The sequence below is a fragment of the Aythya marila genome, assembly GCF_965140915.1.
Source record: "Aythya marila genome assembly, chromosome: 3".
In the NCBI taxonomy this organism is placed as follows: Eukaryota; Metazoa; Chordata; class Aves; order Anseriformes; family Anatidae; genus Aythya; species Aythya marila.
The window spans coordinates 30,067,005-30,083,542 of NC_139044.1; the positions used below are offsets into that span (position 1 = coordinate 30,067,005).

General features: G+C 40.7%; 2 protein-coding genes across 3 annotated transcripts; one reads left to right on the forward strand and one right to left on the reverse strand.

Moving 5' to 3' along the window:
• Positions 1 to 72: 72 nt before the first annotated feature.
• On the forward strand, positions 73 to 14,403 carry CEBPZ (CCAAT enhancer binding protein zeta; the record flags this gene model as incomplete). Its single annotated transcript, XM_082756772.1, has 16 exons — positions 73 to 164; positions 247 to 1,763; positions 2,812 to 3,043; positions 3,568 to 3,742; positions 4,891 to 4,979; positions 5,504 to 5,557; positions 6,280 to 6,382; positions 6,648 to 6,716; positions 8,675 to 8,741; positions 9,556 to 9,656; positions 10,499 to 10,559; positions 11,573 to 11,784; positions 12,637 to 12,720; positions 13,217 to 13,278; positions 13,364 to 13,445; positions 14,264 to 14,403. The coding sequence occupies exons 2-16, from the start codon at positions 259 to 261 to the stop codon at positions 14,401 to 14,403; spliced, it is 3,036 nt and encodes a 1,011-aa protein (XP_082612898.1). The 5' UTR covers positions 73 to 164; positions 247 to 258.
• On the reverse strand, positions 14,127 to 16,075 carry CEBPZOS (CEBPZ opposite strand). Of its 2 annotated transcripts, XM_082756774.1 has the most exons (4): positions 15,950 to 16,075; positions 14,828 to 14,872; positions 14,482 to 14,566; positions 14,127 to 14,364 (listed from the first exon to the last, which is right to left on the reverse strand). In XM_082756774.1, exons 1-3 carry the CDS (start codon positions 16,071 to 16,073, stop codon positions 14,484 to 14,486), a joined length of 252 nt encoding a protein of 83 aa, XP_082612900.1. In that variant the 5' UTR covers positions 16,074 to 16,075; the 3' UTR covers positions 14,127 to 14,364; positions 14,482 to 14,483. The 2 variants fall into 2 exon arrangements, with proteins under 2 accessions (XP_082612900.1, XP_082612901.1); XM_082756775.1 differs by having other exon boundaries at positions 14,127 to 14,566.
• Between the last annotated feature and the right edge of the window lie 463 nt (positions 16,076 to 16,538).

Here is a 16,538-nt window from a genome sequence, read left to right on the forward strand (position 1 = left end):
AGGCGGCCATGGCGGCGCTGAGGGGACGGCGGTGGCCGGGCGAGGGGCGGGCGGGCGACGGCGACGAGTGGAGCGAGGAGGACGGGGATGGCGACGGGGATGGGGATGGAGGCGGCGGGGACGGCTTCACGCTGGACGAGGTGCTGCGGCTCGGCGGCACCAAGGTGAGGGGCGCGGCGGGGAGCGGGAGCACGTGGCGGCCGGTAACGGCTGCCCCCGGGGTAACGGCCGCGCGTGTCCCCGCAGCAAGATTTCCTCATGCTGTGCGCCCTGGACGAGGAGGAGGAGGAGATGGTGGACGGCGGCAGGAAGGGCGCCATCGATGACCTGGAGGAAGGGGAGCTGGAGGCCTTCGTCAGCTCGCTGGGGCTCGGCAGGTTCGCGGAGAGCTGCCTGCAGGAGGATGAGGAGGAGGAGGATGGCGGTGGGGAGAAGGGGAAGCCGCCCAAGAAGGAGAAAGGGAAGAAGGAGAGCGCCCCAGCTTTGCAGGGGGGGAAAAAGGAAAAAAAAGGCAAAGAGCAAGTGAGCGGCAAGAAGGAGAGCAAGAAAAAGAAAGCTGGTGGGGTCCCAGAGCAGCAGCTCTCGGCACAGAAGGAGAGGCCAGAGGAGGATTTTGAGTTTCACGCCAGGCAGGTGATACTGATCAAGCCAGGAGGCAAGTGGTATGACCTGGAATACACCAGTGAGTTCTCTTCTGAGCCACAGGACCAGGCGCTTCTGTCCAAGTATAAGGCCTTGGCCCAGAAGCTGTACCAGCACGAGACAGACCTGTACAAGAGCAAGACAGATTATCAGAAGGGGGCCTCTTCGGCGTGGATGAAAACTGTGGTGTCATCGGGTACCTTAGCCGACAGGATGGCAGCCATGACCCTGCTCATCCAGGACAGCGCTGTCCACAGCCTGCAGTTTGTTGAGAACTTGGTGAACCTCGTCAAGAAAAAGGGTGGCAGGCAGCAGAGCCTCATGGCTTTGGATACTTTCAGGGAGCTTCTCCTTTCAGATCTTTTACCAGACAATCGAAAACTGTGGTCCTTCTCGCAGCGTCCTTTTAACAACATAGAGAAGATGTCAAGTGGCAACAGGGATTCAAGAGACAGGAGGCTGATACTGTGGTACTTCGAGCATCAGCTGAAACTGCAGGTGGCAGAATTTGTGCAAACCTTAGAAACCCTGAGTCACGACTCTGTGACAGCAACCAAAGCGCGAGCGCTGGCAGCTGCCCATGAGCTGCTCTGCAACAAGCCTGAGCAGGAGAAATTTCTGCTCGTTCAGCTGGTAAATAAACTGGGAGACCCGCAGAACAAAATAGCCACCAAAGCCTCGTATCTCTTAGAGACGTTGCTTTACAAGCATCCAAATATGAAAGGAGTGGTGTGCAGTGAGATGGAGAGGCTGTTGTACCGCTCAAACATCAGCGTGAAAACTCAGTACTATGCCATGTGCTTTCTGAACCAGATGGTCCTCAGTCATGAAGAAGTGCCGCTGGCTAACAAGCTGATAACTTTGTATTTCTCCTTCTTTCGGAACTGCATTAAGAAAAAAGATGTTGAATCCAAAATGCTCAGCGCTCTTCTTAGCGGGGTGAACAGAGCTTACCCTTATGCTGAGACTGGTGATGAGAAAGTGAAGGAGCAAATGAACACCTTGTTTAAAGTTCTGCATCTCGTCAACTTCAGCACCAGCGTCCAGGCCCTGATGCTGCTGTTTCAGGTCATGGACTCCCAGCAGACTGTGTCGGACAGGTACTACGCAGTACTATACAAGTGAGTGGCACATTTGGATTTCTGGTCTAAATTTAATTTTATGAAGTAGTCGCTGGTAATTCGAAGTGATTTTAACTTGTAGAAATGTGTACTTGGCTTTTAGGATCTTGCAAGTTTTGTGTCTCGCTGGCTAGATGTTTCTGATGTTTTCTGTGAGCTAGAAGAAAATATATGGGGTTTCTTTTACTTAACAGGGGGATAAAACATGGTAGTGGTAGTTCCTAGGAACATGCCTGAAGGATTTTATGCTTTGTGCTGTTTTCTGGTAGTATGCTTTAATTCCAGATATATTTTGAAACTAAATTATAATCGCTTCTTCTAAAATCACTTGTACAGGTAGTGTGTTTTAGCTATGTAATAGCCTACAATCCTGTTTTTTTAATGAAAATCCTTTTTTCATGAAAAAATGCAATGTCAGCAAAATCCTTAGGTGATTTAATTTGTTAAGTTGGGAAACCTTGGGCTGTAAAACTATCACTTTCTTCTGTCCTGGCTGATTTTTTAGACTCTTCATAGGATCCTTGCAGGCTTCTGTTTAATTGCTGGTGATTTTAGAAAGGGAGCTCAGGTTCTCCCAGGACATGCAATGCATTTAGCGGCCTTCCTGAGCCAGGTGGCCTGGAAAAAAGTAGAATAGAAAATGCACTTGCTAACACAGATACCTGGACAACACAGATACCTGGACTCATTGTGAAGCTTGCTGATTGCTAACCATTTTCTTTCTACTTTTTGAACATCTGAATAGATCACCTTCTCACTTTATACGTCTTCAATTTTTAAACTTTTCTGTTGAGCTCTGTTTCTCTAGTATTTTTTTTTTTCATTTACTGCTAGCTGTATTCATAATATATGATATACTGAAGATTAAAACTATTACTCAGCCATTGATGTTTTGGGCTTGGTCATAATGGTTTGGAGTATTGGCGAGCAAGCTGGAAGTGGTCTTCTAGATACCAGTCTGAAAAATGTACCTAATTGTTGTTGACAGCAATTACTATTCTATGTGCATCGTGACAATTAACAGTATTTTCTCCTGCGTTTTCTACAGGAAGCTTCTAGATCCTGGTTTAGCAGCCTGCTCAAAGCCATCCATGTTTCTTAACCTTGTCTATAAGTCTCTGAAGGCAGATGTAGTATTACGGCGGGTGAAGGCCTTTGTGAAGAGGTTACTTCAAGTTGCTTGCGGGCAAACGCCACCCTTCATTTGTGGAACCCTCTACCTTCTGTCCGAGCTTCTGAAAGTAAAACCAGGACTAAGGGTCCAGTTACAGGATCACATGGTACAGCATTTCTTTATTTCGTTGGGCTTTTACTAAGAGCTAATTTCATGAACGCCTTTCCCTAACCTGTTTCCCTTTGCAAGTAATTCCTCCTTTACTGGAAGGACTGCCTTTCTAAACAGAATTTTTATCAGAGTTTGCTAACATTTGGTTACCTTATGGGAGAAAGTACTTGAACAATCATAATTACATTAAGAATCTGTATAGATGTAAACATTCTAGCAAGTCTTACGTCCTTCTTTTATGGAGAGAGGATTATTTTGCTAAATGCCGTATAAGCAAGCAGGTAAACATTCCTGCCCAAAAAGCTTTTTCCAAACATGTCCTTCTTTGTGACTGTAGAGTTCAGTTTTAAGTCTTGTAAATATCAAGGCCAAAAGTCTGTGTTGCTGAAATACTGGCCATTGTTTGTCTGTGTTTTTGTGAGCAGCTACTTTAGAAATACATGCATCTTTCTAACAAATCAGAATAAAACTGGAAAGGAGAAGGTGTTCACAAACTTTTTTTTTTTTTAATTTATTTAGGAGTCTGATGAAGAAGAGTGCTTTAAGGATCAGGAAGACGATGAAGAGAATGAGGAAAAATTTGTAGATGCAGACAAAGAAGTAGAAAAGGAAGAGGGGAGTACAGCAGAAAATTCTGGTAAACCAGACAATTCGAGCTCAGCAGCTTCATGGGTGCATCATGTGAATATGAGAGGTAAATTAGCAAGAAACTATAATGCATGCAAGGCCTAACTTCAGTAACATGTTGACCAAGAGTTTTTTGTAAAATTGATTTAAACATTGTTTTATTTTTTTTAAATGTAAGTTTGATTCAAAGCAATCAGAATCATTTTACTGGTTTTCCAAAGAGACTGTGTTAATCTCCTAGCTATTTTCTCTGTACATAGTTCAGTGTGCTCGTGCCTAAGTAGTAAACAGATTGGGGATTTCTTGCTTCTAAATTGAAACACCTACAGAGCGACGTAGCCAGTGTTACGATGTGTAACTGCACCTTCACTTGAAGCTTGCTAAAACAAGTTGTCTAGCTCTGAGCCTGCTTCTAGCTTTTTTCTTTCCTGATGACCTTTTCATAGCAACGTAGAACCATCTAGGTTGGAAAGGCCCTTCAAGACATCAAGTCCAACCATCAACCTGACCTACCGAGTCCCATCACCAAGCCATGTCCCTTAGTGCCATGTCTCTTAAATACTTCCAGGGGTGAGGACTCCACCACCTTCCTGGGCAGCCCTTCCAATGCTTGACCATCCTCACTGTGAAGAAATTCTTCCTAATGTCCAATCTGGTACGACTTAAAGCCGTTTCTTCACATCCCGTCACTTGTCACCTGAGAAAAGAGACCAACACCCTTCTTGTTGCAGGCTCCTTTCAGGCAGTTGCAGAGAGCAACGAGGTCTCCCCTCAGCCACCTCCTCTCCAGACTGAACAGCCCTGGCTCGTTTAGCTGCTCCTCATAACACTTGTTTTTTGGTTCCTTTTTTCAGCTTTGTTGCTCTTCTCTCTACATGCTCAAGCAACTCAATATTCGTGTAGTGAGGGGCCCAAAACTGACCGGTATTCAAGATGCAGTCTTACTGGTGCTGTGTACAAGGGGACAATCACTTCCTTTTTGGAGCAGAGCAGGGCTTTTCAGGGGATTCCTTGGAAGCAAATCCTTTGAACTCTCCTGTGTCCTGATCATAGTCTGGGCTGCTGAATATAATCCTGTCTTGCTACTGTACAAATCTGTGGCCTGTCCAGCTAAGAATGATGGGCGGCATTGCTGTCATGGTGAAATGAAAATAATACTCTCATAAAGTTGCTTGAGGAAATTTAAGTCTTTTTTTCATCTCCTTTGCCCCCTAGGCAGGAAGAATGGGGTTTCATATGATCCTTTGCACCGAAGTCCTCTCTACTGTGGTGCTGAAAGTACAAGCCTTTGGGAACTGAAGAAGGTAAAGCATTCTTGTGTTGGTACTCTAAAGTGTTTCTTAGTATGGCTCTTGCTTCAGGAGAAGAAAATTAACTTGGTTATTTTTGCAGTAGCTACCTGGGTAATGTGACAAAGGTTAAAGGACACATTGTTCAGCTCTAAACTTGTTTATGCTACATTCAGTGCTGATAGTCCAGAGGAGGGAATAGTAACTTTTAGGTGGAGATTTGAACTGTAATAATTCTTTTTTTTTTTGACTTTTGGATCTTAGTTTTTATTAACAAAACTTTCTAGCATTGCATTAAATAAAACTATAGTTGATCCTCATTGTATTTAATTAATGTAAGTAGAAGGTTAGAACTTGATGTTTCTCAGTTGTTCAAGGGCAGAGCACATCGGCCTTCTGCTACTCATGCAGGTCTATGTTTTATTTGGTGAGTTGCAGAGTGGTGTTAAAACGTAGTGTCAGGAGTCTGATATGACAGCGTGAATGATGTTCGCATTTATTTTTGGACTAGAAATAAACAAATGATTTGTGTTTTTCAGCTTTCCGAACACTACCATCCATCTGTGGCTCTGTTTGCAAAAACAATTCTAGAAGTAAGTCTTTATCAGTCTCTAGCTTTGAACTTTGATTTTTTTGTTAGCTGTCTTTTACCATTAAAAAAAACACACATCGTAAGGCCTCCTTGAACTCTGCAGGTAATTAGAAGTTCTGCAACACTGTGAGTAGCATACACTCGAAAACAAAGCCTTTCATGGAATCAAAGCCTTTTTATCTAAAGCAGGCTGCTCACAGAAGTAATCAACTTAGCGAAAACATGGTATCACGTGATTCTTAAAGCTGGTTTAGAGTTTTCGTCTATCTGTTTAAAGTTCTGTTTGTTTTTTTTTTTTTGAATGTGGGGAGCTCTGCTCTTGAATCAAATCCTTTTTAATTCTGCTGAATTGTGCACAATGCCTGCTTAGAATTTTTATATTCATTTGAATATATGATATTTAAATTGCACCGAGTACTGACTTCCTGGCTGCAAGCTGTAAATCTTTTTGTCAATAAAAATGTTTTGTCTGTTAGTACAGTACATTGCAAGGTAGTTCATCACTGAAACAAAGCAAGAGAGATGCTGTTTGTAGAAAATACTGGTATTTCAAAAACAAAAAAGTATAAAGACTGCAACCTTTCAGGCTTATATGATGAAATATCCCCCAAGTCCTTGTCTTTCGAATTGTGGTTTAATGATTTTGGTCTGTTTGAGTCCTCTAACTATGTTTTGTTGCTGTCTTTTGAAAATGAAGACTGTAACGATTTTTTCTCCTTTCAGGGAAATCACATTCAGTACTCCGGTGACCCTTTGCAGGATTTCACATTAATGAGATTCTTGGATCGTTTTGTGTACAGAAATCCCAAACCCAATAAAGGCAAAGGTAAACATTGCTATGTACATATTAGCATTTAATCTTGATTATCGACGATGAAACTTCTGTCAGACTGTCAAGTGCCAATTTGTGTTTGTCAAGAATTTGGAGTACACGTGGTGCAACAGAGGAATGGCGTCAGTCTTCAGGGCAGCATGAGAGATGTCTGCACCTTAGCAGAAAGAATCCCTTCCCTTGACGTGTTTGTTGGCATATCAGTCACTCCTCCCAGCTTTGTATCAGTTGTAATGAAGTGTTTTTTGTTCTGCTACAGAGAACACCAGCAGTGTGGTAATGCAGCGGAAGAAGAAGCAGTTTATGACAGATAGGCGAACTCTTGCAGGTAATCCAGCCACTTACCCTTTAAGATTATGAATAAGAAGTCATAATTTTATAGTTAAGAAATTCTTGACTGATTGTTGTGGGCATCCATCCTGTGTGCTGTCCATACCACTTCTGCTAGCAATAAAAGAAGAACAGATAGCAAGTTCTGTCCATCAAGAGTGGTATTTGATGTTCAGGATCAGGTCTAAACTTCATGTAAGGGTGCATGAAGTCTCCACAGCTGAAACTTTGGATCCATTAAATCATCTTGAGACAAAGGAACTGAGTTCCTTTTTTTAGCGAGGTGGGGGTTGGTCTGTTCTCCCACGTGCCTGGTGACAGGACGAGGGGGAATGGGCTTAAGTTGAGCCAGGGGAGTTTTAGGTTAGATGTTAGGAAGAACTTCTTCACTGAAAGGGTTGTGAGGCATTGGAACAGGCTGCCCAGGGAAGTGGTGGAGTCACCATCCCTGGAAGTCTTCAAAAGACCTTTAGATGTAGAGCTTAGGGATATGGTTTAGTGGGCATTGTTAGCGTTAGGTCAGAGGTTGGACTCGATGATCTTGAGGTCTCTTCCAACCTAGAAATTCTGTGATTCAGTGATTCCTTCAGTCATTATCTTTGAGTAGGAAAGCAGTTTTTCTTCTACTGTACTTTCACTTGGCTTTACACGTCAAAGCTTGCTAATACCTTTCTTTTCCCTGTATTTTTTCCTTTAGTTGTCAATTATTTTCTATCAATATAATTCCTTTTTCTTAGGCATTGTTAAGGTCATACTTCCTCTTAGCCCTTAAAAATGTGTAACAGCAAAGGACAAAGCTACTGCAAACAGTGTGCCTTGCTATCACCTGCATATGCTTTCTGTATCTTCTCTCATGCCAGACTACCCTTCTCTGCATACCCTTGTATGAAAAAAGATAGTACACTCACTGGGTAGAGAGTAGATTTGCAATCTTATACGAAAAAATTAGAATATTGTGCTTATAGCTGGCAACAGCATTGGGGAAAAATGCTAAAAACCTTAGAGTTTGTTCCAGGTTATGGTATTTCTAGTTAGAAGGGCAATCTGTTAGGGTACTAACTTCAGAGATAGACGTATTTATAAAATACTAAGGTTTCTGCGCACAAACATGCCATTTTTATGTCTGGCATCCTAGTTTTACAAATAATCCTTTTTATTTTTTTTAATACATAAAATAATGTAAAAATCTTTAAAATGTAAGCTTATCTAGTAGTTATTGCAGTAGTAGTATGTAGTTAATGTTTTTTTTTGTTTCCAAGTTATTGTGTAACCACATCCTGCTTAATAAAAGTGACTTAAAAATAAGAAAATTGATTTATAAAATGATGTAAATTTCATTAACCTCTTTCCTTAAATGATATGGATTCCTTCATGCAGTGCCTCAGCTGCAGCTGTTGCTAGGATTAGCGTAAGGTATCTCTGGCAGTGTTATTTTGGTTAGCATCTTCCTGCCTCCTGAAAGAGGCTGGGTTTTGTCTAGGCGCAATTTTTACAGTAATTAAGAACTATTAGTTAAAAATCAGTGTAAAAACTCAGTGAAAGTTGCTGCTCGAGGACAGAGGGAGGTACCATCTTCTGTGCTGGAATCTGTAACATTTTCAGGGATGTGCTTCGTGTCACTTCAGGTCTGTGGTGTTGTGCAGAGGTTTTACTGCTACAGATTAGCTGATGTATCCATAATTGTGCATGGCTTTAGGGCTATCAAAGATTAAACTAAGAAGCTTTACCTACAGTGCATTTGAGGATACAGTTTGTTTATTGCATTCTTTAGTTTATTTTGAAGAAATTAAGTGATCATTTAGTACAGGTTTGAAGTGGTTTTGTGATGAAGTTGCTTTATTTAACAGATGACACTGGATATCAGTGTGCTTCTGTCTGTGCAATGCTGTTTCACCTTTCAAATGAATAACAATCATTTCAACTTGAAGTAATATCAATTCTTTTTGGCCTTTGCAGTCAACAGTAAAGAATTCCTTGCCAGAGATGAAAGCAAAATCCCAGTGGATGAAGTGTTCTTTCACAGGTAATGAAATATTTGAGAACATTCATTGTAAGTTTTGTTTTTGAGTGCATTGCCTTCAAAAAAAAATTGCTTTTCATAAATATTCTGTAGTGTTCCAAACGTTTGCAAATTTTGATTAATTTGAGTGACTTGTGATGACAGTAGTTTCCTTAGAACATAATTTCAAAATTGGGCAAAAGTAAAGAATATTACTTATGAATGAAAGCAACCAGTCTACATATCAAATAAGTTGACATTATAATATAACTTAAACACTGGGTGATGGTGAATGTCTTGCGGGTTGCAATTCTTACGCATCAGAAGTAGATTTAAGAAAATTGAATATTTTTATTAATTGTTTATGTTACTAATATCAAAGCTTATTAAAATGGAACAGTGCGAAGAAAGTCAGAAGAGCTAATCTTCTGCATTTTTTTATGATTTTTTCTATATGGTTGGTTTTCCTTTCGGATCATTGTCTAAAAATGCAGCTATAATACTTAGTTTAAAGTGTTACACATTTGGCAAAAAGTAGTTCATATCTCCTTGGGAGATCAGTCTTTCTTTTCCCATCTTCCTTTTGCCCTTTTATGAATTCAGTATGTTCAGAATGATTTCTGTCACCTCTGTAAAATTGCTTGGTTTTAAACTTTACGGTAGTGGCTTATAGTTTAAAAAACAAAGAAAACACAAATCTCTGTTTTGGGATGAAGCAGTTAACTTACACTTTTTAGCTGGGGAAATACGCATGAAGCAATCTCCTGTTTTTTTTTTTGTTTTTTTTTTTTAACTTGTCATAAAGATCATCTCTTTGTGCCTAATTATGTTATTTCAGATTTTATACAAAGATTGACAATAAGAGAGAGAAACGAAATCATCAAGAGGATGAAGAAAGTGTGGAAGACGTAGATGATGATGAGTTCGAAAGAGCGTTGGGTAAGGTTACGGTTTTCCGTGAAGTAACTGTCCCAGTATTTTGTGCTTATATGAATTATTAATGTATCCTTCACTAGTTTATGTTGTATAAAAGAACCAAATACAGTCATATGAAAGTAGAAGAAAACTATCTTTTCAATTCCTATTCTCTATTCTATGCTACTATAGTCAGCAGGTCATACTGTCCCCTCACATGAGACAGGCCAGATGGATCGCTGTCTTGTAGAAAGTTTCTCTCACTACTCCAGTAGTGTTCAGCTTGTTCAGCTCAGGCTGGAAGTTTTCAGAGTTTGAATATAAACTCGTAAATAGCAGTTTGTGCCCTTTTGTTCTTTTCCTAGTGTAACCTAAGCATTAAATAACATTTATAATTTTGTATAATGTTTTTTATAGAATTCAGAGCTCCCATACTGGGGGTATTCCTTAGTGACATGATTAATATGGTCCTCGTTATGAGAAGAACCTGTCACTAATTGTATTTACCATTTAATTGTTAGTATTTCTAATACATAAACTGTCTCTGAAAATTTTTGACATTAAATTGAGATGCTTAAATTAAAGGTAGTCTAATGTTACATTTTACTCTCTGAATCAGAACATTTCTAATTTTTCAGATCTCATTTTTACCACTTTTTTTTTTTTTTAAGAGCAATTTATTCCAAAGTGAATCTGATGATAGGAGCTTTTGCTCCCTGAAATCAGGGCCCTTTGTTATTGAAGCAGATGTTATTAACTAGTCAGGAAAATGACACCTAAAATAATGTATTTTGCATTGACTTCACTTTTTTTTTTTTGATATCTTTTAGTAAAAAGTTTTGTTTTCTTTGAATTTCCCCCCCCAGATACATTTGAAGCTGATGATAGTGCTGTTGATGTTAGCCAGGATGACCTTGATTTTGCTGGGTAAGACCTTGAGACAATTCTTTCATCTCTTGTTCTAATACCCATATAGAGTTTTACTTTGAGAAACTGGATAGAGGTTTTTCAGAAAGACTGCGCATATCACTTTGCAAAAAAAAAAAAAAAAAAAAAAAGGCAATAGCAGTTGAATGCTGGGTAATCCTGCTTTTCTGCATCCCTCGGAATGGGGCATCATGATCCTGTGGTGCTTACAGTATGTTGGCTTGAAGTGTGAGACCTGTAGTATTTATCTATACAATGCGGTGACCCTGTAAGCAAAGTGCAGTCTTACTTGGTTTTCATCATCTCAGGTTTCTGTTTGAGAATTACCAAGTACAAAACAAAGCAGAATGAGGCATAATGGTACTACTCTAAGGATTGGTTGTAACTGGACCTAACTGAGTGATAAACTTTGTGGGATCCAGAATCACACAGCTCAGTTTTCAGGAGGTCAGCAGTTACATTACTGATTAAGTAGCCTCTTCTTTACTTAAACCATCTGCAATGCAACTTTAAAATCAGCACAGAAACTTTATTTTTCAAGACATTTTTGTGATGCAGACTAGTGTGTGTATTAAAAAAAAATAGGAGACACAAAACAACCAAGCACCTAGTGTCTGAAGAGCAATGTTTACTTTCTGGGAAAAAAAGAATATAGGTGTTATCCTCATTTAGAAATACCTGCGTGTTACGTGTTTTTTACAAAGACTTTGTGAAAAGGAGCAGAGACACATAAGGAAAAAATACTAAAGCTGACTTTTGTGTTTATTTTGGAATAGGATTCTCTCCAGAACTTAAAATGGTTTAGTTTTTAACAGTTCCATATGATGATGTTGAAAACATACCTGAGTGCATAATACGTTCACTAGCTCTCATCCTACATTTACTACTGTGATGCAGTGCAGCTGCAGTGATGTTTAAGTTTTCTAACAGTGTTTGCAGGTAGATAAATGTTATGTGGATGCAAACAGTATTTTGCCAGATGATTTGCTAAGCCTGTTACATATTTGTTTTAGTAACATAAAAAAGAAAAACACAGGCAGTAAGAAAAGCAAAAGAACTGAGGATTCTGGTGCTGACTGGGATGATTCTGATGATGAAGATGAATTCAGTGATCTGGATGATGAGGAGGTCTCCTTAGGAAGCATGGATGAAGAAGACTTTGAGAAGGATATGGATGAAGAGGGAGGTGTATTTATGGATGTGTCTGATGATGATGACAACCTAGGTAAAGTAACATTTAATACCAAAAACAAGAAGAAAAAGTTTTTAAAAGTACATTACCTGATATGTAATCACATACTTAAATTTAGTTACCTAGGTGGGAGGTTTGGTTTTTAAGAAGTGACCAGTCCTTCTCTGGACATGACATTTTTTGCCACAGTCTCCTAGGTGAAAGTGGGCATTAGGCATCTGGGTTCAACAGTTTGCATACAAAACATGCTTTCTTCATTCTGAAAAAAATGGCAGAACAAACGTAGCTTTATAAATAAATAACTGTATGCAAGATGCAAAAGTATTAAAATATTTAAAAGACAAAAATAATAAAAAATCTATTATTTCTGTAACAATAACTGATTGGTGCACCTTTATGGTTTTATTATCTTTTCAACTGAAAAGCATTTTACTCAGAATGTGCTTTATGTGGCTGGAAAAGCACAGATTAATGGAGTATTTCAACTGATGACTTAAAGTCACAGGAAGATGATTGAAGGTAGAACCAGTAAACTATTTATACAGCTGTTCACACCTTAATCTTTCATGAGATTGTTACTTCATTAGGCTTACCAAGCAGACATTCAAAGTTTACATAATGTTTTAGCCTTCATATTGTTATCTTACTATCATTTTTCCACAGCACAAATATTAAGGAAATAAGTTATGAGGAATGACACACCACTGAACAATTTTTAATTGATAATTCTGTCCACTGTGTTTTAAACTTACACATTTTTGAAATAAAGACTTGCACTAGACAAATATATCTAAATAGATATTTTATTGGGTAGTGTGCTTTAAATATCATGCATGAATTATGAGAATAAAGAATTCACTTTTTTTTTTTTTAATTCCCTGACAGACCTTAAGAATGACAGCCAATCAAAGTCTGTCAGTAAAAAGACCAAGAGAAAGAAAGAGATGAATTCTGTGGGATCGCTTGAAGGTAAGGAAACGCTGCCATTATTTCCTTTTAAGAAGACTTAATGCAAATAAGTCTGAAAACTTTGGCTTCAGAGGTGTTTAATACAGTAGATTATCTACACTTTTGGATCTGGCTTCAGATTTGAATAAACTACAGATAAAACCAAATTTTTTCCTTTGTCCTCCAACCAGGGTGGCCTAATTCAGAATGACAATCTGCTCTTGAAGGATTGGGGATTGAAGGAATTCTATTTGAAGGAAGGATGGAGTTTTTCTGGCAGTTACTCTAGCTTGTGGGGGTGCATTTGATACTGACACACATTGCATAGCATTGTACTATTTAGTTCTGTTTGGAATTTTTTTTTCTCCTTTTAAGGGGGTGGTGAGTAAAGCTTTCGAACATCTCTTTTAGGTGGTCTTATTAAACAATAGCAATAATTAAAAAAAAATACATTTTGTTTAAGTATCATTGTAAATTTGAAATTCTGTCTCATACGAATCATACTTTTTGTTTGTAGGATCCAGCCGAGGAAAGAAGAGGAAACTCACAGATGCCAATATGCTAGCATCCGCAGAGGAGGCAAGTTTGATCAGTGCTTAAAAAAAAGTGATTGGGTGTTTTACATATTTCTTAATACTAAAATACAAAATTTGTCTTTTTAAAGTTTGGCTATCTGCTGGATGAAAATGCTGGGTCCAAGTTTGACAATATCGGATTGAATGCCATGGCTAACAGAGATAATGCAGGTAAGTACATGCTGTGAAGAGCAGATAGCTGTAAAGCTGCTACTTGTTTTCAGATTCTGTACTTAAAAAGACATACTTAACTGGGATACATACCAGGTCAGAGAGCACACAATAGGGACAGCAGCTCAAGATCAGTAAGATACGACTTAGTACTGAGCATCTCTCTTGACTGAAAAAAAAAAATATTAACTGTGACTGCTGGAGTGAATAAGGCTTCAGAAAAGAGAAGCAGGCTAGCATGTGCTCCTTTTACACTGTAAATAAGAAGTGGCAATATGCTGTTACTCAGGCTTTCATGTGAATTCTGCTCTGATAAAGAGTATTCTGGCTCCTTGTCAAGGGAAGACATAGCACAGATATCTTTATTGGAAATATTTCCTTGCTAGATCGGTGAAGAAAAAGTAACTTTCTAGAAATAACTTCAAATTAATACAAATTAAATGTGTACTGCTTTCGGTCCTTTCTTTGTATAACCTTTGTAAAGGCATAAATGTAAACCTTTCTTTGTATAACCTGTACAAGTCTTTCTGGTGTCACCTGAAAAAGTATTAACAGCAGCATTCAAGCAGTGCATACTTCCACAGGAACATTAATAAAATACAAATCAATGGCAAGGGTGGTCTTAAACATGGAGATTTTGAGATGGTACATATTGTGAAATGGAAAAAAAATTCTCAGGTGTCAAATCCAGCAATTTGCACTTTATTAACATTTATAGATAAAGTAGTCAAGTTTTAAGTTCTACGTGATTTATCCATATTCCACATAATGTACAGAAGTATCCATCAGTTTCTCACTTCTCATCTTCCCTCTTACAGATGTCAAACAGATCAAGTGGGAAGTAGAGCGTGACAGGTGGCTCCACAACAGAGATGTGAAAAGCATCATCAAAAGGAAGAAACAGTTCAGGCACAAAGGGCTGAAAAAGAAGTACAAAGGCAAGAAATCAAGAAGGTGAACCAAACACCTTAATGTGGACATTTTTACAATAGCTGTTCTAAAATAATTATTTTTCTTATCCACCTGTTTTTCTTACCTTTAGTTTTTGTTGCTTAACCATGCCATTTGGTCATTCTCCTTTATGTCATGAATTCCAGCCCACTCATTCGATTTGTAATAAACTGAAAAGTAAGAAAATATTTGTTAGCTGTAAATTAGAACTGTATAAAGGTGAAACACTTTGTGGCTAGTTTGGTTGGGTGTATAGTCTTCCACTTCTGAGTAAGTCTTCCACCCATTCGACACTCCAACCACACCTATACATTACAGTAAACACTTCTGCAATCTCTCCTGGGGTAGTTTTAAGCAGTAAGAAAATCTGTTTTATACATGAGATGCAACAGAAGCTTGAGCCATCTTTTCGAAGCAAACTACAAGCCTACCTTCCAGAATTGATGGAAACCTTTTCTGCATTGTGTATCTGAAATCTGACAAGAAAGATAAATCGGTTAATTTACACAGCATATTTCAAGACAAATAATTAAATGCACTATTTTTCTAATTACTTTTTTATTTCTACATTTGTCCTAGCTCTTTGTTATAGCTGCCCTCAAATAATGTTATCTGATTTTTTTTTTTTTAAATTGTATCACAACTGTACTCAGGTTTCTCCTGTGTGTTTTCTAAGCTTCCTTGTACTGGTGTCAACCAAATACAGGCTAGACTTGAAGATGAAGGATGCTCAAAGCAGACACTTAAAGGAATAGCAGGAACATTACTTTCCTTATATGGCCTTAGGTGTTCACTGAATCCTCCTGCAAGTAGCTGCACCAACCCAACAGAAAACCATGAAATGACAGCTTTATGTCATGTGAATGATTTACAGCAGATCAGGGACAGATCATGAAAACGATAGCGTATTAGCATGAAGTGCTGAAAGCCTCCTTCTGCGTGCAGTCAGCTACTGGATGAGCTCAGCGCGCCCTGCAAAACTACACAATAAAGAAAAAGTAGAAGGACGTGCTGGAACTGGGATGGCGTAGTAAGAAGTGGGAGAAATTAGAAGCCGTGGAAGCTGAGACCAACTGGAACTTGAGCAGCTGAGACCAGCTCCCTGCCTGGCTGCTAGCAGGGGTAAGCTGGTGTCCCCAGGCCGGCCCGGCTGGCCCCAGGGCAGCAGGCGGACACTGCAGGGCGGATCCCCTCAGCCGGGAGCTGGCTCATTGCTGTGCTACCCCAGCGCCACGGCTGGAGCCTCAGAGGCTTCATGGGCCGCAGCTGCCAGCTGCAGGGGGACCCGGCGCAGCCCGACACAGGGGCGAGCCCGGGGAGCCCCCGGGGCTGCGCGGCCGACACGGGAGCGAGCAGCGCCCGCCTCCCCTCCTTGCTCGAGGCAGCGCTCTCGCTACGCACAGGCGCGATGTTCAACCTCCCTGCCGCACCGGCTAAGCTCCGCTATGTTCTTTAAAAAATATAAAACCCCGCAGTTGGAACGAGCCCGGCGGCGCCGCGCCGCTCTCCCAAGCACCTCGCCCAGCCCCGAGCTGCTCCCCGGCCCCCCGCACCTCGGCTGCTGTCCATGGCGCGGTAGAGCAGGAGGACGCCGCCCAGCGCGGTCGCCTCCAGCGCCACCAGCCCCGCCAGCAGCCGCCGCCTCATGGCCGCCCGGCCGCCATCAACGGCCGCCATCAACGGCCGCGCACGCCCGGCGCCGCCGCGCTCCTCCCCTGGGGGGCGGCCACGTAATGGCGGCCGCGCCCGCCCGCCTCACGGAGAGGGAAGGCGACGAGAGGGCGGCTGGGCAGTGCCTATCCGGGCCAAACCACGCTGGGCTGTGCCGAGCCGATCCGTGCCTTGCCAAGACGCGCCATGCCCGGCTGTGCCAATATGCGTCAAACCGTGCTAGGCTGTGTCAACCCATGCTAAGCTGTGCCAAGCCGTGCCAAACAGTGCTGAGCCCTGCCGAGCCGTACTGAACCATACCGAGCCAAACCATGCTGAGCCATGTCATGCTAAGCAGTGCTGAGCTGTGCTGGGCCATGCCAAACTGTGCCGAGACGTGCTGAACTGATCTGAGCCATGCCCAGTCGTGTTGTGTTGAGCTGTTCCAATCTGAGCTGCGTCAAAGGCCTTGCTGAAGTCTAGGTAGACCAC

Coding starts and splice junctions, on each gene's coding strand:
- CEBPZOS (XM_082756774.1), bottom strand. CDS start 16,073: ATGGCGGCCGTTGATGGCGGCCGGGCGGCCATGAGGCGGCGGCTGCTG. Junction 14,873..15,949: donor CGCCATGGACAGCAGCCGAG/GTGCGGGGGGCC, acceptor CTTTCTTGTCAG/ATTTCAGATACACAATGCAG. Junction 14,567..14,827: donor GTTTCCATCAATTCTGGAAG/GTAGGCTTGTAG, acceptor CTTACTTTTCAG/TTTATTACAAATCGAATGAG.